Genomic DNA, 25,761 nt, shown 5'->3' on the forward strand with positions numbered 1-25,761 from the left:
GCTCTGTCATGAACTATACTCCAAGATCCACCAACACACTTGGAAAATTCAACTTTTTTAACAAGAATATTTGTGTCTATGTAGGGTGCATGCATGTGTGTGTGTGTCGTGTGCATACACATGTGCACACAGGTGACCACTTGCATTTAGCACCTGCATGCATGTGGAGGTCAGAAGTCGACATCAAGTACTTTTCTCAGCCACTTCTCCACCTTGGATTTTGAGCCAGGGTCTCTCAGTGAACTTGGAGGTTACTGATCTAGCAAGACCAGGTGTCAGAAAGTTCCAGGGATCTTCATGGCTCCACCCCCAGCCGCTGGGATTGCAGGTGTGAAACGCATCCTCATGGAGGTGTTGGGTGGCTAAACTCAGGTCCGCATGCTTATCCAGCCAGCATGCACTTTCCCAAGGGAGCCATGCCCGCCCCCGTTCCTAATGAAAATATTTTAAGTGTTGAGTGTACTGCTTATATAATCTGAGCCTAGGCACGTGAGAGATAGATCCAGCTGTGAGCTTGTCTTAGGTAGGGCAGGAGTCGCAACAGTAGAGCAGGCTAGTAATAGAGCCTCTAGAGCCAACACACACAGGTTCAAATCACGGCCCTAATACGCAACAGTGGCGCGACCAGGTAGGTCTGTAGAGTGAGGGTGATGTTAATGTCTACCGCTAAGGGCTTCTGTGAGGGTCAAACAACATATCTGAGGTGCTTAGAACATAAATTCGAGAAATGTAGGAAGGGCTCAATAAATGTCAGCTTTAAGCATTTTGATTTATCCAGAGAGAGAATATGAGTGATCTCTCTCTAGGATATAAATAAGTCCCAGATTGCTGTGGTTCTTTTTTTTTTTTTTTACAAATTTCTTTACAACTTTTACTTAAATATCTTATATGTTTTTATCCATTATTCTCCTTATTTTTAGGAGCTCTCTTTTGTATGCATGCTTGTATTGCTATCTTAGGGTTCAAAACCAGAACCTTGCATATATGTTAGGCAAGTATTCTACCAATGAGTTACACCCCCACCCTCTAGGTTCTATTCTTCATCATTCAAGTTAGCTTCTGATTCTTACCATAATGTCACATTCTAGTTGATGCCTTTTCAATACTCTTCCTCCTCCCATCCACCACGTGTCCTCTTCTTCTTCCCCTTCCTCATCCCATCCCTTCTTCCTCCTATCCTCCCCTTCCTCCTCCCATCCTCTCCTTCTCCTGTTCTCTTCATATCCTTCTCATCTTTCTCTTCTTTCTCCAACCTCCTTCTCCTCATTTATGGTTTTTCTGTAACAGAATCTTGCTGTAGCCCAGGCTGTCCTAGAACTCAAAATCCTCCTGCCTCACCCCCCTAACAGGTGTGTGCTTCAACCCTCAGCTCACACTCAGCTCACAGTACCCCTTCTAATTTGAAGCTTTATGGTGGCCGGAGAAACCAAAACACTGTGATACAAATTCATAAGGATAAGGGTTTCCACCAGGGAGGACCGCAGGGACACTCCCAAGAATAGGAAACCTAAGTGTTAACTCAGAATTCATTGACATCTAGTTGTACTTCGAGGTCTTTCTGGCTCACTTATTGTGTTCTCAGCTGTATTCTGGAAAGCTGGAAATACCAAATAAGTGACCTATGAGTTAACGAGGCACCATTGTTCTGATTCTGTCAAGCATTAGATTAATCAAAACCAAATGAAATGTTAGTTTCTTCACGTCTTGCACTGTTAATTTTCTGCAATTATTAATCAGCTATCAAGGTAATTATTAAGCGTTCAGTCCAAACAGTGTTTTTAGTGCAGTACCTGCCCCGGCGTGGATCTCACTGACTTTGAGCACACGGGTATCACTCACTCTGCTAGCATACGAAGCTCAGGCAAGATAAAAATATTCTTATGCAATTCAATCCATGGCTCTGAGGCGGAAGTCATCAATTCAACGAAAGAGAAAAATAAGACTCATCAAAAAGCCTCCATGAAAGAGCAAGTGATAAATAGGTAACGAGAGAGGAAAATAGGGAGTGTGCGTTCTTGATATTTAGAGGAAAAAAGAAACAGAAGACTATGGATTCACAGAGAAACACGGAATAATTTACCAACTTTATTCCCAGCCCCTAAGAATAATAAGTACCCAATTTACTATTCGGTTCAGGAACATCTTCACCCTTTCCTCCCACTGGAAAGGCATGAGAGGGTTTGATAAGGACACCGTGCACATCGAGATGATCAAACCTTCTGCTCCTGTGGCCGGATGCCAGGAGAACACAGCAACCTCCCACCCTTGGGAAATCTAAGCCTGCACCGGAAGCTGGCAGCCACCAGGCCGCAATCTCTACATGAATAGATTTAAAAAAATCATGGATATTTTTGCATTACATGTTACCCACCATTATATACATTTTTAAATGTTTTAACAATAAAATTCTTTAACTCCTCCTATTTGCAAAAATTCAAATAAAATTGGCGCTGGGGGTATGGAGGGAGATTTGCACTGAGTTCACATGCCCTTCCCTTGAATCAGTTTTGGGCAGAGGTGTGTGAGCACAGGTGAAATAATATGGTATAATAGGCTCAAGGGTCTCAAGTATATCACAATAAATTAATAACCCAATTATCTGTAAATGCAAATTCCAACTCTTAGGCATCTCAGTGAAGCCACTAGACTGGAAAGGATGGAAAACCTAGGCCCTGCAGTCTTAAAATGCCCTCCTAGCTGATGAGCTACTGTTTTTATAAAGAGATCAGTAATGATGTCTTTCTGCTCCAACATGGAGTTAGTGTTTCCCTAAATATATCAGCTTTGGGAGCGCTGGATTACCCAAGAGGATCAGCACCACAAGGAAGCCAGGAGTTATTCCTGGCAAATCAGTGATCAGCAACACAGAAAATCCATCGCTGGATACAAAACGACAACAGGAAGGCAAGGATGCCCAGAAAGGTGACTCACCCTCATCCTGATAATCTGACCAAAAGGATGCATCTGAGGTGAGGGGTGGACCGTGGGTCCCACTCAGGTTGTCATCAGAGCTGTCCTGGCCAAGGTCTCCTCCTGAGGGTCCAAAGAGAAAATCAGGTCATCCTGTGTCGGACATCTTGGTGGGCATATTTACAGGTGTCTCCTGGCACTTGCAAAAAGAGATTCATCTCTCACCTGATGGGCCTGTCTGCTACTGTCAGCGCAGGAGAGAACTTTGAGAACCAACTTACCTGTGTGTGAAATTTTCCCCTCCCACCGACCTCTTTCTAGCACTAAGCAACTGGTAGCTTAGAGTGGAAGACCTTTCGCCACAAAAGAGCAATTTCTCTGTCACATTTAAAATGAAAGCACAGCTGTATAAATTTGTTTTCATATAGTCTACATCTCCATGAATTACAACCTTTACCCCGAAGGCCTCTTTCTCTTTCCGTTTCTAAATGAAACAGAAAGAATGGTACAAAGGGCTAATCTTCTCCACACAGTTTAAGGGAGCAAGGTCAATACTCCCCCTCTGCCGAAAAATAAGAGCAGTAAACAGAGAACCCAGGCTCGGCTGGATTCTATTCCTATTTAAATCACTACTTGTTTTGCAACCTTAATAAAGTTCTCTCTTGTAATTCTAGTTTACAGCCTGCAAGCAACCTCCCAGGAATTCTAAAAGCCGGAGGAAGGTAATATTTGTTCTGCAGAATGACTTTGATAGAAGGTAATGTATATACAATACTGAATTATGCAATTAAAACATTGCTAATCCCTTTTGGGTGTTTTCGGGCCTACATTGAATTGTATTTCGTAGAAGTGGCCAATGCTATCATGATACTTTAAAAGGTTCAGGCGGAAGATGCTAGCTCACTCAGAAACCGGAAGAAAATGAAAGCATTGTAAATTGCTTTCCTTAAAAATCCCCCAAACAGAGGTACAGACCGCCGATAAAAAGAACGCAGACAGCTGCTCGGTTCATTTCACAAACATGAAAACGGGATTTTTCAACTGAATTTAATATTATCTCCGATACTAATTTCCAAAGGAAATCACCAATGCTAATCTCAGTAAACACTGTAGCGTTTTTTTGGCCCAGGATTTCAACCAGGGAGCCGTGAAACCAAACAACCTGCATAGAATCTGTATTGCCTCACTTTAAAGGTTTATTTCCTAAAATTAAACTACAAGGATAGGGAGGACATAAAATGATATAAAAAAAAAAGGAAAAGAGGGAACGGCTGTGGTCTTCTTTTGCCACAAACCAGATTTCTCTTCAAATGCTCGGTGGTAGGTTAGGTGCCTGAGACTGCCCGGAACACTCGCAGGCATAGGACTTTAAAATAAACTGTGGAGTTTATTGTAGAAAAAGATTCTTTTACCTGATGCAACAGTGACCGGCTAAAGCCAGAAGAAACACGCTCTGAGCATAAAAGCATCCCTATGCGATCGCTATCCAATAAAAGCCTCAAACACCAGACAGAGCGTTAAAACACTCAAATTTTACACCGTGGCAGAGCCACTGAAATTACATTATCAGCAAGGATGTAAATGAACTGCCTGGCAGAAACCTGAACGGGAGCTGCAAAGACAAAAGGAATTTTCATTTTGGAGGCAAATCAGAAACCTTTTGTTGTTGTTGTTGTTGTTTTTAAAGCAGTGTACGTTCTAAGCAAAATTTAACACTTATATTGAACTTCATTGTTCAACCATCATTCTAGACTAGCTTTCTGCTTGCTTCATCTACCTGATAGAACTACCACTGAGAGGAAGAACCCGTTCCTACCAAGTCTAACATTTAATATATATTATTATATATTATATATGTATATGCATGTTATACATTATATTATATATGTGTAATATATATAAAATCAGAGAGATTTTGTATTTTTAAAGACAGGGTCTCTCTATATCACCCTGACTGTTCTGGAGCTTACTTGTGTAGACCAGGCTAGCCTTGAACTCACAAAGATCCTGTTGCCTCTGCTGCCCGAGTGCCGGGTCACCATTGCCCATCCTTAAATAAGTTCTACTTGGTGTAGAAGCTCTCAGCCTGCTTGTGTAGAGCTTTCATCCAGTTTCCCTCAAAGCAGCTTCCTCTATGAATAAAATCTGCCAAACCAACAAGATAATACTGGCACATTCGGGCTTTAGCTGTACTTCATGGAATTTCTGATCAAGATCCATTCCGGCGTGCATTCTGCATTCATAGAAATTCCTTGTCTAAAAGCCTTACGCCAAACATCTGCCTGGAACTGGCGCTTGACTTAGGCACCTCAGAAGAAAAGTCACTTTTGGGTGATTCCAGCGGCATCTGAATAGTGATATAAGGTGAACTTCAACTCCACTGTGTTCGGGGCCAGCTTGTGCTCCTGCGTCTATATGCAGTAAGGATTACAACTCAACACTTCCAACGGAGCCCAGGTCGGCACTCCAGACGGCTGCGGTAGAGGAAAATACTGAAAACCTAGCCTTATACTTCAGTGCAGTTAGTTCTTGATGCTGAAGATGTCCTAAGTGTTTTTACTGTCATACCCAGTGGCCCACCTCCCTTGGGCTCACACAGAACCTGGTCTATCACATTGCGTTAATAGACGCTCCTGTATCATTAAAACGACCACAGCTAGTTGAGATGCATGGGTGGAAAGTTTTATAGAAGAACTGACAATTACCGTGGTCATTTTGGATCAGCTTAAGTTAAAAGGCCTAGTTTTTCCTTAAAGCACAGCCACTCATGTTCTGTGGATTCACCCGCAGCTCTCCCAGGCCCGGTTCCAAGTGGCCACACTGCAGTCCAGTGGGAACAGACACAAATGATCGCAGGCTGTAGTGACAGCCATGTCCACTCAGCCACCGAACAGTCAGGGCTCGGAACTCCATCTGCTTAGAGCGGCTCTCTCCCAAGCAAGCCCCTCTGCCACCAGAGACCCCCTTCCCGCTGCGACTCCCTCAGAATCAATATATTTCTCTACAGATACACATTCTAACACACTGTATCTCCATTAATCACATCCCCTGCCTTCAGCCTTTTTCTTTGTATTTCTAAACAAGATCTACGGGAACTCTATCAGGGGTTCACCTGCTATTAGCTGGTAATTTGTCCCTCCATCCTAAGTGTCATAAGAATCGGGCGCTCTATATGTTCCTCCGTATATTCGATGGCAGGCACCTGAGCTGAGGGCCCATCGCAGGGATGATTTCTCTATTGTTCTTTTCTGAGAGGCAAACTCAATTCCATCCACGCTTCATGGAGTGATAAGTTGGGTATTTCTGGGGTCGGAGCCGAAAGATAAAGCAGCTTAGTGTCAAGTGTCAGGTAATTATTTGCCAGGTTTCTGTGCTGTTTGTTTTTAATCCCTGGGTTTTCATTACCCATGAGTTTCCCCCATCATCCTGAAACAGTGGCTCGGCCACTAGAAGTTGGCTTTTGCTGGCTCGGATTCAACCAACTGTTGCCGCTCCGTAAGCTTTACAGCGAAGTGAATTAAACTGCTAAAAACTTGCATTGACTAATTGAACTCCAAATAGAATAGGAGAAAAATGAGCCACGATGTTCCCCTCGTAGCTCTTGACGGACAGCAAACCAGTCTACTGCTTAGGGACAAAGACAGAGAACGGCGACAGTTTGACCAAAGAGATGAGAAGAGACAGAAAGCAGGCTGGACATTTTCCCCAATGCAATGAAATACAAAAACAAATGACATATAAAACACACGCACGCTTTCTGTTCAATATGTGAAAGACTCGTTAGTTCCTCTCATGTCAGTATAAGTCACCCCCGCCTGTTTCTCTTCAAACTACTTGTGAGTGTGTTGTTATAAAGTCCCGTGTCCCCTCTCAGCAACTGTGTGTGCTGCATGCTTAGAAACTTCCTGGACTTTCTATGACTTTGATGCATTTCTTTGAATAATGTACAGAAATAGAAACCAGCGTGAAATTGTAATTTTGTTTTGTTTTTTTTCTGTTACTGCTATTGACATTAGAAGACAACATAGGACTTCCTGCTCCACTTAGCATTTAAGAACCCACGAGGCATGTGGCTCCCTCTTTAAACTAATAAATCCTCACTAAAATGCTATAAATAAAGTTTCCTGATCCAAATCCAGTTAGCTTTCATGCTTGGTAGCATTAATATGGCCAGCTCTTCACAGACCTATTTAACACGAATACAGTTCCCCAAGCCGGACTGTGGTAGCATCATCAAAATGGCCACTTATCACTCCTGATTATAACCGTTCAACTAAACCACTGGATCTAAAGAAATACGTTGAACACAGATGTGACCAGACATGTGAAACGTTATTCACATGTGAGGATATTACCAATCACATCTACAACTCCAAAGCTGTTGGGGGCGGGGCTGCAGGGGCGGGGAGGCTGTCTGTCAATACTTGCGTTATAAATTACACACCAAAGCTGTGGGGGCGGGGGAGGCCGTGTCTGTCAATACTTGCATTATAAATCACACACCATTTTGCACAAACGCATGCATTAGAAAATGTATGGTGTTTCCCACAGAGCATCCGAGAGGCTTCACCGCCTTCTAAATATCCATCTGGACGTGGGTGGTTAGTTCTTAGGATTAATCCACGAACAGTGAAGGTCTCAAATTCTTCTCCATCCCATACAGTTTGAGCTTTTGCCCATCTTTCCCCTCTTCTTCCATCTATCCATAACTCAATGCGTAAATACGCTCCCCCCCCCCCCGGAAAACCTTCAAGGCCCTGGCAGCAAGTGTAATATTACCAGATGCCATTAACTCTGCAGAATGAATGAGAGGCCAGGTGAAGGGAGTTCCCGTTTTATCATCCTTTGTAAAAGTCGCTCCAACTAGATCTCCAGTGTACCAGTAATCTGACTTTAAGATCTGAACTTAGTTCTCTATCCTGAAGACACTGCTTTCTAATCACACGACCAGGCTAAGAATAGCATTGTTAGAGCAGAGCCGGGGTGAAAAATAGGAAACAGACGCAATTTGATACTCGCAGAACAATCACCACGAAACACCTGTGAATCCAGAAACCCAAGGGGCAGCACAGCTTAATAACATTCTCAAACGAACCGCACCAGGCAGCAGGAAACCAGAGAGGTGGGCCCTTGGAAGACTGCTGCTTCTGCCTCAGAAGGCCCCTCCCCCGCTGTTTAAGAAAATGGTTCTTGGAGGTGCAGTTTCCTATTTTAGCCAGTAGGGTGAGCTGCAGTGTGTAGCATCATCCCAGCTCTTAAAAAAGGAAAGAAAGAAATGGGAGGGAGAGGAAGAGACAGACAGACACAGAGAAGCACAGAGACAGACAGACACAGACAGAGAGAGGCACAGAGACAGAGAGAGGCACAGAAACGGAAACAGACAGACACAGAGAGACAGACAGACTCTTCTTCTTCCCCCATCACTCCTAGAAAACGATGAGATCTTTAACTCTGCTTATGTTTTGCATAAAGGTACAGCTCCTGGCCATTAACAAACTGAGGGCTGGAGGCAACAGATACACCTCGACAACTGTGTATGTGACAACTCACACTTCCTAAAAACAAACTGCCCTGTACAGACCGCCATCGACCGTTCCAGCTTCACACTGACGCATTCCATCTACCGCTGATATCGTCACTGGTACCAAGATGGAACCTGCCGAGTTGGAATGTTTTCAATAGTAATGAGATCTTGTCAGAATTCAAAACTGCGAGCCTGTGTTTGATAGTACACAGATACATACGCCGCAGGACGCACGCATTGATGGTTCAGCAGCTAGGCAACCGTAACCTAGAATTATTGGTTTGCGGTTCTGTTTCCTTTAGACCACTCCATTCTCTGTTCTCCACTCTTATGGTAAGCTATTCAACTTCACTTCAGTGTGTTTAGATTTGCCGGAGACAGTCAGCTACAACTCTAAGTAGAACAGCTTGGTGGATTCTCACTAGATACCAGCACTTCACAGCTCTTCACGGACTATCTCAAGGAATCCTCAGTATAACGTATAACCCTAGAACGGGTTATTATCCCGAAGATGCTGATGAAGGTACTGAAACAATTTAGCAACTTACCCAAAGCTGCAGAAGTGACCGGAAGTGGCAGAGCCAGGCTTGGACCCCACTCAGTCTGACTCCTAAGCTCTTGCCCTAATTCACCTGCGCCAAGGCTGCATGCTTTATTAATCGTAATCATTGTCCAAAGGCAAAGCAGCCAAAGAAATGGCAGCCGGCAACTTGTGTTTAAGGTATTAATCGAAAGAGAAATTATTGTTATTAATGGTAATAGAAACAATTCCACTCCATGTGGAGATGGGAACTGATAAGGCCACACATGACCAGGAAGGAAGTGGCGTTCACAGCTCAAATGTATTGTTATTGCAATGTTGGGATAACTTTTAAAAATATCATTTTTAGCAAGGGTTCCGTGCTCGCCAACTTTGACCTTTCCAGGCTTGGTCAGATCAGTGTGTTAATTTTTTGCAGCATTTTCTGTACAGTTATGTTGAATCCTGGGTGTTTTGACCCTGTGTCACAGAAAATGAACTCAGATAGTCCATACCTAAGTGTAGCTTGGACCCAGCATTTCCCTTTCTGGTATCGTCATGCCTTACATATCACAGAAGGAAAACTCACTGCAAACATAGAAGGACACATGCACATAGCAATTCTGCTTCTGTTGGTTCACCTCACTGTCTTTTCCCATCATCCCTGCTCTTCCTTCCAAACTAATTACAGCGGGATCTTCATGTCCAAAAATGTAAGCCTAGTTCATTCTAGGGTCTATTAGGCTCCACGTCTTACGAAATTTCTTGAAACTATCAGGCTAGTTTGACTCCAATGTCTTTTGCTAAAGAATGCAATAGCTGGACAGCTGGGGTTTGCGACTCCTGCAGGGGACGTGAACTGGGTTCCCAGCACCCACATGGTGGCTTACAACTTCCTGTGACTCCAGTTTCAAGGGCTACAGTACTGCCTTCTGGTTTCTGTGGCTCCTGCATGCCCATGGTGCACACAAATTCATGCAGGCTCATACATATAAATAATAAATTAATCACTTAAGGAAAAAGAATGAGACTATTTTCAACAGGTGACTGCTTGATCTAAGCAAAGTTTTATGATCGCCTGAGGGGTGAAGACAAAACAGCACAGAGCAAAGGATGGCTGGAAAGATTCGCCGCCCTGAGACTGCACAGCAGCTTTGCACACGCCGTGGAGAGATCTGTGCGAATAACGCAGACCTCCAGGAACCACCAAGGCCATAATGATAAGGTGACAAGATCCCACCTCCCTGCCCCCACCAAAATCGAACAGAGATCCCTGTCCATGCGTGCCACAACATACATGTGCAGTCCTTAACACAACATACATGTACAGTCCTCAACACAACATACATGTACAGTCCTCAACACAACATACATGTACAGTCCTTAACACAACATACATGTACAATTCTCAACACAACATACATGTACAGTCCTTAACACAACATACATGTACAGTCCTTAACACAACATACATGTACAATCCTCAACACAACATACATGTACAGTCCTTAACACAACATACATGTACAATTCTCAACACAACATACATGTACAGTCCTTAACACAACATACATGTACAGTCCTTAACACAACATACATGTACAGTCCTTAACACAACATACATGTACAATCCTCAACACAACATACATGTACAGTCCTTAACACAACATACATGTACAATCCTCAACACAACATACATGTACAATCCTTAACAACCCAATCCTCTCACTGACATCAGGGTCAATTCAATGTTTAGCCCCTTGAACAGGAAGTTTCATATGGAACATCTCTCCGTATTTCCCTTTTTTATTGCAGCAACATTAAAACAACCAAAACATATAAATCTCAAGGGTAAGATGCAGCATTTGGTTATCACACAGCCAGGGCTTTCTGGTAAAGAAAAGGATAGGTACTCTATTGTTCTCTCCTTTAAGAGTGAATCCAAATGGGCTGCCAATCACTTGGACAGGAAAGCACCCATGGAAGCCCATCTATTCGAGAGACTTTAAGAAATAATATAAGGCCTCAGTTCTACACAAAGAACCACAGGCAACTTAGGAGTGCTGAGGACGGAAGAAAGAGTCTTCCCCGGGGGAGGACACAACTGGTTGTCTAGCAGCACAGTCGTTCCTGAAAACATACATACATACGGGTACCATCATACAGACTGGGAAGGTTATACTTAGGAACATATATGTACGTACATATACATGTATGCACATAACAACAATTAATAAAAAAGGACATGAATTTGAAAAAGAGCAACGTGGGTATATGAGAGGGTTTGGAGGGAGGAAAAAGAAGGGAGAGATGATGTGATTCTATTATGATATAATTTTGAAAATAAAAGTAAATGGAGGAAAATGTATTATTAATAATGATGATGACAATATGAAGTCTAACTAAGAAGGGAACCTTGAATAATGGCCTATCTGGCCATTGCCCATTCTCTCTCCAGGAGTGTGTTCCACTGTACTTCAAAATAAACTCCACTTAGCTTCTACATTAGAAAATAATTAAATATTTTTTTAATGGACCAGGTCGAGGCATTTGTCACCAAACTTGATAATCTGAGTTTGATTCCTGGGACCCACACCGTGCAAGGAAAGAACTGATTCTCACAAGTTGTCCTTGGACCTCTCTCCACGTGAGCGCACAGAGGGGGAGGGGAGGGAGATAAATAAATGTGTGATTTAAACTTCTAAGTTTATGAAGATTTGAGTGAGTGATTGAGACATAATCCCATCATGCAGCCCAGGCTGGCTTACAACATGTGTTCCCCTGCCTCAGTCTTCCCTGCACCGGGACTGCAGTTGTGTAACGCTGCGTCTGTCTAATTTAGAGATGAATTACGATCAGTAGTAACCTTTTCAAGCTGGCAAGGGTGTATTACATTCCGACCAGCTGACACAGGCAAAGAGGGTTCACAAGACTGCTCTTCCTCTCCTGGCCTCAGCAGACTCAGCAGGAACCGGAAGTTTGATTTTATGCATCATATAAATCGCCTTGCCCATAACACAGAGGTTCTCCTCTGTTAGTGACTCTTCAGCCACCCTGGTCGCGAGCCTCCTGATGGGCGGGCGTTCTGGGAACCAAAGTCCGGTTCTCTGCAAGGGGATCCAGTGCCCTTACCGGCAGAGCACTCAACATTACCTACTCCATAATACACATGTAGAAGGAACATAAAAATCTCGGAAAACATCGACTTCTAAAAGAAAAAAAGATGGGGGCTGAAGAGATGGCTCAGCAGGAGCGCCGGATGTTCTTCCAGAGGACCTGGGTAACTAGTTATATACAGGGATCTGATGTCCTCTTCTGGCCTCTGTGTGCATCAGGCAAGCACTCTGTTAGGTTCACATACAGAAGGATACCTTCCTTTAGAAAAAAAATCGGCATTTAATCCCAGCACTTGGGAGGCAGAGGCAGGCGGATCTCTGTGAGTTCGAGACCAGCCTGGTCTACAAGAGCTAGTGTCAGGACAGGCTCCAAAGCCACAGAGAAACCCTGTCTCGAAAAACCAAAAAAGAAAAATAAATAAATAAAAATAAAAAATTCGGATTCTCTTGGACAGTGAATCAGTCACCAAACCATGAGGACACTAACTGCAAGGGGGCATGGTCCCACTCAGAAACTGGCCCAGGAGATGCAAAAGAGGGGAACATATTTGAAAAGGTTTTAAAAGCGATCAGTAACTTTAAAACCAGCTTGTGTGCACATCCACTTCCTGTAGACAAACGTGTAAAAAAATGTAGCAAATATGGAAGGGGGGAGCCTGGAACAAGTCAAGGTATAAAACCTCCTGTCAAGACTGTTGATGCTAAAAGTTTGGGCCAAAGCCAAGGGCAGGAGCATTGTCCTGTGTCCAGTTCCCTCATTCATCCCCTTGGAAAACACGCTGGATGAGTCCTCTTTAAGAAGTAGCATAGATTCGGACAGTCGACGTTTGTAACCAACGCCGATGTTTATAAAACAGCAGCATTCCAGGGAGAATGGTAGAAAGACACTCAACAATAAATTACAAATATTGTAAATTCAGACTTTTTCTTACATTTGCAAACACATCATAAATTTAGACTGTGTTTCTTTGTATAAATCCTTCTTAGAGCTGTGTTAAAGCCTCTTGGCATGGAGGCAAAGAGCATTTTCATAAATAGGACTTAGGAAAATCAGTGCACACTCCATTAATTCAAAAACACTTCTCTCGGACTTCAAAGGTAATCCTGCCACCGCCCCCCTGCGCGTAAAGATGGTGTTCCCTCTCCGCTTTCATGTCCTGCTGCTTGTAGTTGTCACAACTACATGTTTCCAGTACGAGGCGGTCAGGGATGGGAAGGGAAGCGGCATGCTCTCGCTCAACATGTTTCCGACGCTGTATGAGCAGCGAGCCCACCCGCCGAACACTCCCTATCGCTTAACCAGGAAGAATTGCGCTGGTGCTGCCGATCAACACAGACCTCGCAGATGCATGCACGTGGCTTACTCGGTCCCAGGGTCGGGGTCAGGACAGGAGGTTTTGTGCCTCGGCTTCTTTCAGGCATTCCCCCCCTTTCTGTATTAGCTGAATGCAAGACCTTGCGTTCCTTAGACAGACCAAGTGGGCCTTATACGTGAGGAGTGCTTCTGCCGCCTGAGTGCTGGGATTCCAGTGATGAGCTCCCATGCTGGACTTTCTCAATGTGGCTTTATGAAAACATTTTCTCTTTACACTTTGCAGTATTTGTTTTTGTCAACCTATATTTTAAAAATCAATTTACTTTGACTTGAATATAGGCATCTCATTTCAAAATATGTTTTTTTAAAAAAAATTATTAAGTAGACCTAGATTCATATTATAATGTACTGGAGAGGCTAGAGTGATGCTCAGTGTGGTTAAGGGTGCTTGTTGCTTCTTTCAGGGGACCTGAATTCAATTCACAGCCATCAACTTGGGTGGCTCACAACCACCTATAACTCCAGCTATGGGGTATCTGATACCCACTGTGGCTTCCATGGGCACTCACCCTTGTGTATGTACGCACACACGCACACATGCAGACGCATGCACACACATAAATAAACCTTTAAAATAAAATATACTAGACAATTTTCTCAGGGACCGCAGTGCCAATATGGCGAGTCAAAGAATGTTCAAGGTGGTAAGCGGTTTCATAGTCCACTTTACCAACAGCCAAATATAAGTGAGTGACCACTGAATAAAATTATGACCTTGTTAGCCAGGCATGGTGGCATACGCCTATAATCTCAGAATTTGGGAAGTGGAGGCAGGAGGATCATGAATTCAAGAGCGTACTCAACTACATGGTGAGTTCAAGGCCACCCTGGAATTTGAACAAAAGAAAAGAAACAAATAGCAAATACATAAAATATGACTTGTTATACATATTTATAATAGTCACACAAGGTTGCCTAAATTTTTCATTTAAATATTGTGACACTTGTTTTAAACTATGAGTCCCTGGTTGGAAATTCAGCTAATGTTCAAAAAATATTTTTGTGCAATAAGTTTTGATTTATTGTACTAAAACTGTCAATAATGAACCCATTTTATAAAAGGAGAACGTGAAACAAAATGAAGGAAATTGCCTTGTGCCACGACTTAAAGTGATCTTGCCATCAAATTCCAAGGGCAAAACAGATTGCTACTTGGACAGCCAATCGATGTCATCTTTCAGATTCTGAGGGCCACAACACAAACAGCTCCCCAGCATATACCTCACAGCTTTCCTTTGTAACTAAATGAAAATCTAAATAAAAGAATTGTTGTTATTGCTGTTATCTGTTCATTTGTTTTTGCTGGGTATGTAGTTCATGTGCCAGGCTCTGGATTCAGCCTGCAACACCATGGATACAATAATGATGATGATGATGATGAAGAAAAACAAGAAGGAAAAGGAGGAGGAGGACAGGAGGAGGAAGAAGACAAGAGCAGTTTTCAAAGTAAGCAAGACTTGTATTATTGAGGTTATCCCAAGTCCTAAAGCTAAGCCTTCTTATGTTGCTCAGTTATATTTAACCTCACTAAGAGAATGTTTGCAGCTGGTAAGAGAGCTTGCATCAAGCCCAGTGACCTGAGTTGAATCCACTGAACCCACAAGGTAGAAGGAGAGAACTACTTCCTGAAGGTCGTCGTCTGACCTCCAGTGCGGCACATGTACACACACACACACACACACACCATACATAGATTAGATAGATGGATAGATTTTTTTTGTTGTTGTTGTTAAGTACAAAAAAAGAAAGTGGCCATGACTGGTGGTGCACACCTTTAATCCCAGCATTCAGGAGGCAGAGGCAGATGGAGCTCTGAGTTTGAAGTCAGTCTGGTCTTTGTATCCAAGTTCTAGGATAGCCAGTACTATTACACAGAGATACCCTATCTCAATAAACAAACATACAAAAATCAAACGAAAAAAAAAGAGGAACTTTTCCATTATGTTTCCTCTAGTAATTCTTAGGATTCTTTTCTCTGAGACGATGTTGAGTAAAACAGTTTTCTCCCAGGTTGAAACACTGCATCCTGCAGGGAAGCTCCTTAAGCAACTCAAAACTGCTTCAGGAAGTCCCTGAAACTAACCAATTTCACTAGGCCCCTCCGTCCCTGTCTGAGGAAACAAGCCAAGCTGCAAATAAGACTCTCAGACAAGCCAGGATGTGAAGATGCAGCCTAGTCAAGCTGTGTAGAAGAGATTCAGACCAACTGAGGCACCTGGAAAGGGCACTCTTCCAGCCTCTTGAGCTGCCTGCAGGCTATGCAGGGTGCTCCAGGAGCCCAGCTTTTGTGAGCTGTCATCCATGCTTTGGTGACACAATTGTGTTTGAGTGATTTCTGTGCCTGTAAGTAACCCAATAAACCTCATTTTCACCAAGTTGGACATTGGTGGTATCCATACTTTGGTCTATAATGGGCTCCCTATCTGGGGTGTGTGTGTAGTGTCTCCCCAGGAGAAGTTTTGTCCCACGCAGATGTGTCATTGAAGAAGGTGACAGTGAACCAACGGTGTGAGGGTGAAAGTGTGTGGGGAGAATTAGCATTATTGTTATAAACACTGCATTTCCTTTTGTTTACTAGTCTAGTGTGCTTACACTCACTGATCTCCAGCAATCTTGCGACGAGACAGCAGCACACAGTGATGAAGATGATGGGCTCTGGGATAGATACGGGATCCCCTTAGAGAGTGATGGCGTGTTCTGAAACAGGTATCAATGACTACACAATTCAGTGAGTATACTAAAACCGCTGACCTGCACACTTTAAAAGGATACATTTTATCATATGTGAATGATATCTCAGTAAAGTTGGAGGCCAGTCTGGTCTACATAGTGAGACCCTGTCTCAAAAAACAAAATCAAGCAAAGCTTCTGCCAGTTTCTTGTACACCCCTGTTCTTTTCATGCTGCCAGATAGCACCTTGGGTAGACCAGTTGTTCCCAGCCATCACACCAGCTTCTGGAACCCAGGAAGTTAAGGACTAATCCACCGATACGTAGATCTGCCCCTCCCTCAAACCACGTCTGTGGCAGAAGCAGGACTCCAGGCTCTCTGATTGGACGTTCCTCTGTGTACTTCCTAATGAGCAATAGTTTTGCTATGTATTTTTCCCATCATTGTCCCTGTGTGTCGGATGTGACGGAAGTACCACCATCTAAGAATCTGAAAGCCATGCCCCGTGTTCAGTGCCCGAGCCTCTCCTATGCTGCGCTCCAAAACATTTTCTCTTCTCAGAGTATTTCTAGTTTCTAGACCGTGTTTCTGACACTCGTTCTTCACTTCTCCTTAGGAAATTAGTTCTGCTCCCAAGTTCTGCTCGTTTCTGACATTTGGCCACCATGCCCTGGCCCTTGTGGTTTTTGGTTAACATCTGTTAAGCCCTGAACTGTAGGGTACGTCTGCGAGTGTGTAGCTCACCCTTTACAAAGCTGGCGGCTACGTTATTGTGCGTTGCTCTCTATGGCTCCCTCTTGGTTCTCGGTGCAGTCATGCCAGGTCACATGACTACACAGAAGACTGACTTTAACGCATAGGAAATTTTTTAAAAGGCCTTTAAAGCATATTTTATATTAAAACATAATTTTTATATTTATTAAATCTGGCTTCTTCTGGATACAGCCTATGCTGTGAGTTTCAGAACAGTCAGGGCCACAAAGAGAGACCCTGTCCCAAAAGAACAAAAAATAAAGATTAAAAAAATAAAGTTTGCTTTTAAAGAAAGTCTTATGTATACCAAAAATATGTTATAATAAAATGTGAAGTAGGAAACTAAAATTTTAGTAAAAGTAATAGCATCTGGGCTAAAGAGGCAGCTCAGGTAAGTGCTTACTGTGTAAGTATGAGGACCAGAGCTCAGATCCCCAGCACCGCTTCAAAACTTCAGATTCAGCAAGAGACCCTGCCTCAGTATGTAAAACAACACCCAAGGTCAACCTCTGGCCTTGTTCACACACACACACACACACACACACACACACACACACACACACACCCAGTACATCACTCGACACTACGTTCCTGGAAGCATAGACTCAGCGAGATAGAGCACACAGTGCGAGTAAGACAGTACTGGAAATGGACTGGTTTTTAAAAGGTCATGGTGCCAAACAATTCATAATTCACTCCATAAGTGTGATGAAAAACTCTGCAATTCTCCGAGAAAGCGAAAACCTCCATGTCTCCTAAGTTGAGATAAGGAACACTCAGGATGCTGCCTCAGCCCGAACACAAAGAAGAGTGACGGTGGCTGGCGCTGCACGCACCCGCTCCGATGGCGGCTGGCGTTGCACGCACCCGCTCCGAGTATCGGAAGTTTCGAAAACATCCCAACTTTGAACCTTTTACAAATGTGTTCTAATCTCATCCTTTTATTTTTAATTTTACACACAGCTGTCTGGCGGGCTTTGTAGAATCATGCCAGATGCTGGGTTCATCAAGAAAAGGCAGGGAAACAATGGTCGGAAAGCAATTAGAAGCGCCAAGGCTGCAACGAGGCTCATATTAAAATGCGAGAGCACTGTCCTGGTGGGAATTCCCGCACGGCTCCACTTGTGACATTTCTCTGCTGCCAGACAGTCTGTGTGGAAGGACACTGCGATGGAGGATAGTGCACTAGAATTTATTTCTGGGGCAAATGAAGGATTAGCCGAGTTGGACCCCACCCAAGGATTTTATTATGGTCTTGGCCACCACTCTATTTGAAGGCTGCAGGATCCTGTTGCCATCTAACGAGAGTCAAGGAATAAAGGCATATTGTTGCTCTGGTTCAGTAAAATAATTCAGCAGCCATTCAAGGCATGGTGCCTCTTGTTGCTGAAACAGCAGCTCGCTGGGGGCCCTGTGGGGTGAGGGTTAATTAAACACGCCACTGGCTTTGCTCAGAGACGGCCAGTGCCGCTCTGTGGAGAGATTTAGAAGACACAACGAGATCACCTACACATTCTCAATATAAAACGATGTATGGACAAGGAGGACTCACCTTGGGGCTGAAAATCCCAGCAGTACCTGAAATAAAAGAAGAAAGAGTGGAGATCAGTCAAACTTGAACGTTTCAATTACGGTTCATACACCAGGTCAGTAGACCTTGACCAAAAAAGCCGAACAGCCGATCATCAGGCAGAGCTTGGCTTTGTTTAAGAAATGCAAGTCTTGCCGTTGGTGTTTTTAAGAATCTTAATGTCTTAAAAGCTGCATCAATGTGCTGCAACAACTAAGCAAAGTGCCTTTTACAACCGGGGATAGAAGCTGGAGAGATGGCTCAGCGGTTAAGAACACTGGCTGCTCTTCCGGAGGACCTGGGTTCAGTTCCCAGCACCCACTTGGCGGCTCACATCTGTCTGTAACTCCAGTTTCAGGGCTTCTGACACCCTCATACAGGCATACATACAGGCAAAACACCAATGAACATAAAATAAAAATAAATTAAATTAAAAAAAAAACCTGGACCTAACTAAAAAGGAAGTCCATGGTGTCTCACGGTTTGAGCCAGATGGTTCTTTATTGAGACACCTGCCCTGTGAACTACAGTAACACGTCACTGGCCTGGGCAGTAAACACCAGTGATGTTCCTATTGGTAGACTAACGCAAACGCCAGTACCAAGAACACAGTCTCATCTGCGCTCACGGCTAATGTGGACAGGTGAGGCCTGGACGGGCGAAGCAGAGTTGTCTCACACTGCAGCAGCTGAGTCAAGAAATGAAGGCAGCCCATGAAATCCGTGGTACCTTCTCCTTCCCTGTCGCTTTGTGAAATGATTGGCAGAACTGACACCCCTTGGGGTCTTAAGCACCGAAGAGCCATGATAGAGAAGATGGCTTGTCAATCACGTCTGTGGAACCTGACTCACCCCCACCCGAGACAGAAACAATGTCACTTACGGTGGTTACCCACAAAAACCTATTTAGTGCCTTCCCAGGAAACTTACATTATTCTGTATTGATTTTCCTCTAGGGTATGGCCACTTTCTTCCTCTCGGCTTGGCCCTTCCCATCAGCGTGCGCGCTCTCATAGAATGAGGCACATCCTCCCCTCACCATTTCAGTCTCTCCATCTCCTGTTCCATCTTCTTCACGGCAGAGTGCAATATTCGAAAGCCCCCTCTCCTCGCGTCCTCGTCTCTTCCCCTGTATTCACCACCGGGTTCACGGCGGCGACTACACCTTAATTCTCTGAACAGACTAAAGCCTTCCACACCACTAAGCAGGATGGATACTCTCTGTTCTCCTCTTAGCCTCTTGGGAATTTGTATCTGAGGCTTTCTAGGAGGAAAATTACATGTTTTTAATTGAATTCTTAATCAAACCAAGAGGGTCCATAACCACAGAAGGTTCAGGGAAAGGCCATACTGGGTGGCAATGCTGTCTTCCAGGGTCGACACGACTAAAATTAGGTTTGGCTACATTAGGGAGGATGATCATCCTCATGCCTAGACTTTTTCTCTACCACTCCCCAGAACGGTGGAAAACGGAACAGTGGGAGGTCAGTGGGGAGGAGGTCGTCATAAAACAGAGGTGGCATGAGGGAAGCTATTAGAGAAGAAGAAATCGGAGCAGAAAGCCAGGGTTTGCTTTCACCAGACACACCCTGCTCTGACATTAGGTGGAAGGAAATACAAAGTAACAGGTTAGAGAGAAGGCAGAGGAAGGAAAAGGAGCCAGGTGAAGGAGGAAGTGGGAGCCGGAAGGTTTCGACGTCCAGAAGAAGGCATGTCCACACGCGTAAGGGCACATGTGCACTAGAACTGGTAGACAATCAATTCAGCTGCGTGTAAGTGTGAAGTGGGCCAGTCTCCGCCCAGCACGGGACAGCTGACCACTGCCCCCAAATGCCTTCCTGTGAAATACAGTGGGATTACTTTCTCTTCTCATCTCTGTGACAGAGCACATAACAAGAAGCAACAAGGAAGGAGCCGGTTCTGTCCGCTTATGGTTTGAAGGACTACAGTCCATCTCGGCGAGGGAGGACACAGAACCAAGCAGCAAGTGGGAACAAAGGTTGGCTGGCGGCACGGAGACTGCAGCTGGAAAGTGGAGAGCTTGCCAGGATACAGCCAGGGCTGGAATCTTCCAGGGATGCCTCCCTAGCGTCTTACTTCTACGAGCCAGGCCTCTTAAAGGTTCTTGTCATCTCCCAACAGTGCTAAAGCGCACGGGCCTGCGGAGGACATTTCATATTCATATCAAAGCAGGCAACGGAGCAGATCGTTGAACACATGAACAATATTCCAACTTCTGCTCCTTCCCATCTTCTCTTGATGCATTGCTCTAACACCCAAGTCTTATCGTTACTCATCCTCTAATTAAACATAAGAAGAAAAGAGGGGCTGGAGACGGCTGGGCAGTTAAAACACTGCCTGCTCTTGCAGAGGACCTTGGTTTGATTCCCAGCACTCACATGGTGGCTCATAACCATCCACTATTTCAATTCCTAGGGACCTGGCCTCTTGGGTATCAGGTATGCATGTGGTACACAGATACACATACAGGCAAAACATCTACACACATAAAATAAAATAAACAAACAAGGGTGCAAATACACACAGAGAGAGACACCCACACACACTTCTTTTTACAAAAAGTTAATGACAAGAGTTTTACTAACCAATATTACTCTTATTTGCAGGATCAGGGGTAGGTGGGGAAATCAAGCCATTGAGTAACAGTATTTTAAAAGGCTAACTCTGAGTAAATTGTTAAATAGGCCTGTGTGTGTGCGCGCGTGTGCGCGCGCGCGCGTGTGTGTGCACGCGCGTGTGTTTGTGTGTGTGTATGCGCGCGCGCGTGTGTGTGTGTGTGTGTGCGTGTGTGTGCGTGTGTGTGCGTATGTGTGCCCCTCCTTCGTCCACTACCCCCACTCCAACATTTATTTTAAGTTCTCTTTTCTATCAAGTCCAGCTTTCTTGGTTTCTCTTATTAGTCAAGAAGACAGGGCATGTTATAAGTTCACATAAACGTAAGATTATGCTTCTGGGGTGGCTCACACCTTTAATCCCAGCCACTTGGGAGGCAGAGGCAGGAGGATCTCTGTGAGTTCAAAGCCAGCCTGGTCTACAGAGTGAGTTCCAAGACAGCCAGGGAAACACAGAGAAACCCTGTCTTGAAAATAAATAAATATAAAATAATGTGCCTCTTAAAATTAAAAAGAGCATGCTTCTGCCAATAGCAACTATAACATAAGATGGTCGGTGCAGAGAAACACTCCATTTAACAGCAACAAATGAGGAAGCTGTCTTACATAATCGGTACCATGTAGTGGAGTCAACATTATTTTGATAATACTGTGATTGAACATCTTTGTTTAACTTCCAGTGATATGTGTAAGTTTAGCAAGGTAATGTTACATCTATCTATAACATCAGTTCTCAGGGAGAGCAAGGAAGGAGGCTCAGCTTCATAGCGAGACCCTGCCTTAACCAATAACAACAACAACAACAACAACAAGGGTTAGAGAGATGACTCAGTAGTTAAGAGCACTGGCTGCTCTTCCAGAGGACTCTAGTTCAATTCCTAGCACCCACATAATGGCTCATGACTGTCTATAACCCCCATCCCAGGGGATCAGTGCCCTCTGCTGGCCTCTGTAGGCACTAGACATGCCCATGGTGCACAGACATGCATGCAGGCAAAATACTCATGCACTTAAGCTAGTAAAATAATACTTTAAAATTTTAAACATGAGTAACAACAAAAACAAAAATATGAATAGATTCCAAGGATCTAATTAATGTTTAGTGCATGACTCTCGTTAACAAAACTACATTAGATACCTGAAAATGGTAAAGAGTAGATTTGACACATTCTCACAATGAAAACAGCTTCAGGCGGGAGGTGGTGGGCGTACTAATTAAAACGCAAGCATCTCACAACGCATATGTGGATATCAAATCATCGACTTGCATATTTTAAATAATGTTGATTATTAAATTTTGAAAATCTAGTGAACCTTCCGTGTTGAACTTGGTGGGAGTGAACGTTACTTCCTTTCTTTCCCATCGAATCTTTTCTTCCTTGCGTCCTTCTCTAAGTGTTACTACAATAGTCTAGATAAGTTTGCTTTAAAAACGGGAGCAAACACAGCACACACACACTTACTTCCCACAGAGGACATTTTGTTTCGGTTTGGTTTTGAGACTAGGCTCACATAGCCCAGGCTAGCCTCAGACTCCCTGTGTAGCCAAAGATGACCTTCAGTTACTGATCCCCCTGCCGCCGTTTCCCGAGTGTTGGGATTACAGGTATGTACTACTACACCCAGTTTTATGCTGCACTAGGGAATCAAACCAGCCTTGATCGTGCTAAAGGGGCACTCTACCAACTGAACTATATCTTCAGCCCTAGAGGATGCTTCTAAAAGGAAACTATAAAGTATCAGCAATAACTGTAATAAATATCAAGCAATGTCAACCCTTAAGAAGGGGCCCCAGCTTATTCTCTGCTGGACATATTTGAGGTCTTCATCTTGTCCAGTTACACAAATCCTGTGGCTGGAGAATTCTGTGCTCTTCAGGAAGTTTTTAGTTAAACCCCTGCCAACCCCTTCCAATTCTTATGCTTTGCTCTAAAGACAATCCTCTTTAAACCAGACAGCTCAACAAATCAGGAGCGAAATGTTTAAAACCAAGATACAAAAACTGCAAAAGAAATATACAGAAGGAAACACATTATGAATGCACACACAGAGTTATAGCGCTCACACACAGAGCTACGTCTAGTCCAAAAGCCTCTGAGAGTTCCCTATCTGGCCTGTGCTGACAGATAACACACACTTCTTTAATCTCCTCTTTGAACCTTCAGCTCCTATAGGAAAGGGAAGCTATCACTCCTCTGCAACAGCCACGCTCAGCCTCACCAGGCCCACGCAAATGGAACTCGGGACTGAAAAGGAGATAGGACAGCGTGAGGAGAGAGAAGACGCTGTGCCATACGGATGGTGATTATTTTCACATTCAGTCCAAACAAGCCTGTCTTCGTGCTTAGCTGGTCTGCAGAACAGTCTTTTCATTTTGCATGCAAAAACTAAAATGCATGCATGGTTTGGGGCTGGAGAGGCGGCTCAGCAGTTGAGAGCACTGGCTGATCTTCTAAAAGACCCAGGTTTGATTCCCAGCACCCACAAGGTATATCACAATGATCTGTAACGCCTGTCTCGGGGGATTAAACATCCTTTGTCCTTTGCTGGCACTAGGTACGCAAGTAGTACACAGACCTATATGCAAGCAACTCACTCATATGCATATAAAGAAAATAAATTTAAAATGCATGCATAGTCAAGTTTGCTATTCGGGATTTTTTCAATTAAAGATATTGGCAACCGAGCTTCGGTTTGAGGACAGGTACAGCAAATGAATAATAGTGTTCATGGAGTTGAGGGAAACCAGAACCCCAGCAGTAACCACACGGTAACAATGGTGATAAAGAAAACAGCGCTAAGATCTGTCCGCTGGATAGTTGGGACCTTTCCAAGCACTTCCACAAACTTTTCAGCATGCTTCTTTCATTATTAAACACATTTTAAAAGCTAAAAACAAGGAAACCAAAAGATGAAATAACTAGTCTGTGGTATTAGCAAGGCAGACAGTTTGCAAGCCTAGGAACTGGCGCTCTCGCCCCCACCTCTGTGTGTGTGTGTGTAGCCCAGGCTGACCCACAGTTCACTATGTAGCCCAGGCTAGCCTTGAATTTACAGAATGCACCGGCACACCCAGCACAGTAATTGGCTTCTGTGCAAACATTTTAATAAGGAACTGTAAACATGTTCTTCTAAATTGCCAGCTTAATTCACAGGATGCATTACTAGATTTCTGCCGAAAATGGAGCAATTGACTCTAAGCCATTAGTTTGGGTCAGGGAGAAGCGGTCAGATTCTTGACCACAAAGTCAAGCAATAAGCGTTGTTGTGGGGGAAAAGCTACTGAGAGCTCTCATCTCTTGACCAGGTAATTAGACAGATCCTGGCGCAGGAGGTAGACAAATAATTTTAAGTACCCTAATATTGTTGGAACTACCTCTGAAGGAAAAATAATTCCATTTTCTAATTATAATAAAATAATGCACAAACTCAGTGCTTAATGCATGCTAAGAATTAAGCTTTGAATACATTTCACATATTTTATTTAATCTGTATAGCAACCTTGGGAAGTCGGTATATTATTAACTCCTTATTTAAAACTATCCCTCCCTCCTACCCGCCCCCACCTAACCCCCCGAATGTGTGTGTGCAGGCATGTGGAAATCAGAGGAAGACTTTTTGCACTTACCGTCCACCTTTGTGTTAAGGAAGGTCACTTGTTTTTCTCATTCTGTTGCAGACTCCAGACTAGCTGGTCCTCAAGCTTCCAGAAAATTCCTGTCTCCATGGCCCGTCTCCTTGTAGGAGTACTAGGACTACAGAGCTATACACCGTATCCAGCCTTTGATCTGGGTTCCACAGAGCAAGCACTGTGCCCACTGAGCTACCCGCCCCCACCCCAACTGTCTCCATTTTACAGATGGAGAAAGCAAGACTCAAGGAAATCAAACACTTGACTACAATGTCCCGGTTGAAGCTCTTAAATTCCACATCAGCTGCTTTCTTAGTGGCTACAATAGAAAAGCGAATCCAGCCCTTAAGGGAAGTTACAACTCATTGTTCAGACAGCCCCTTCGTGTTCCAGGACAGTGAGCTCACAGAGTCCACAGCTGGTCTGCAGAGACCTCTAAACTCCATAAAACTGAGGGAAGGCAGTATGTAGGTTCTCTGTTCCCTTGGCGAAAACTCCTTAGACTTCAGCTATGACAGCAATGCCTTCATCTCCCGCCAACTGTCAAAAGGGTAAGAAGACAGAGGAGATGCCCGGCATGTAAAATCATCGCCGTGTAAGCCTGGAACCCCCTGGATAAAGAAGTGCACATCTGTAACCTGGCACGCCTACAGGGAGATGGGAGTTGAAGACAAGAGAATTGCCAGTGGGCTAGCCTTGGCTATGCAGCACAGTGAGAGAAACAAGAAGAGTCCCTGTCTCGAAAACAAGGCAGGCGGTAACTGACTCCAAAAAGTTGCCTGCTCACTTTTATACATCCACTGTGGCATGCCCCCTGTCTACACACACACACACACACACGTGTGCACGCACACCAAAAGAAGAAAACCTAATAAATTTTTTAAATGATGAGCTGCATGGGGTTAGACACAAACAAGACTACACTGACATTATAAAACTAGCAATCCAGAAAGGTCAACATCTGGGATGTTATGAATTTAGAACATCTAGATGATTGGGTTTTTTGCAACTGAAGCATTAAAAAATGTTATTTTACCTGGGACTTAATATAAGGCATAG

At 43.9% G+C, this 25,761-nt stretch overlaps 1 protein-coding gene across 1 annotated transcript in view; it reads right to left on the reverse strand.

The window, feature by feature from the left end:
- Positions 1–25,761, reverse strand: part of Skap1 (src kinase associated phosphoprotein 1) — a 288,633-nt gene that overhangs the window by 212,701 nt on the left and 50,171 nt on the right. The window contains exons 3-4 of the mRNA XM_075990947.1: positions 18,422–18,447; positions 2,932–3,033 (exon numbers count right to left, since the gene is read on the reverse strand). Coding sequence (XP_075847062.1) covers positions 2,932–3,033; positions 18,422–18,447 — 128 coding nt within the window. The remainder of the gene's footprint in view (positions 1–2,931; positions 3,034–18,421; positions 18,448–25,761) is intronic.

The sequence above is a fragment of the Microtus pennsylvanicus genome, chromosome 11, assembly GCF_037038515.1.
Source record: "Microtus pennsylvanicus isolate mMicPen1 chromosome 11, mMicPen1.hap1, whole genome shotgun sequence".
Taxonomy (NCBI): Eukaryota; Metazoa; Chordata; class Mammalia; order Rodentia; family Cricetidae; genus Microtus; species Microtus pennsylvanicus.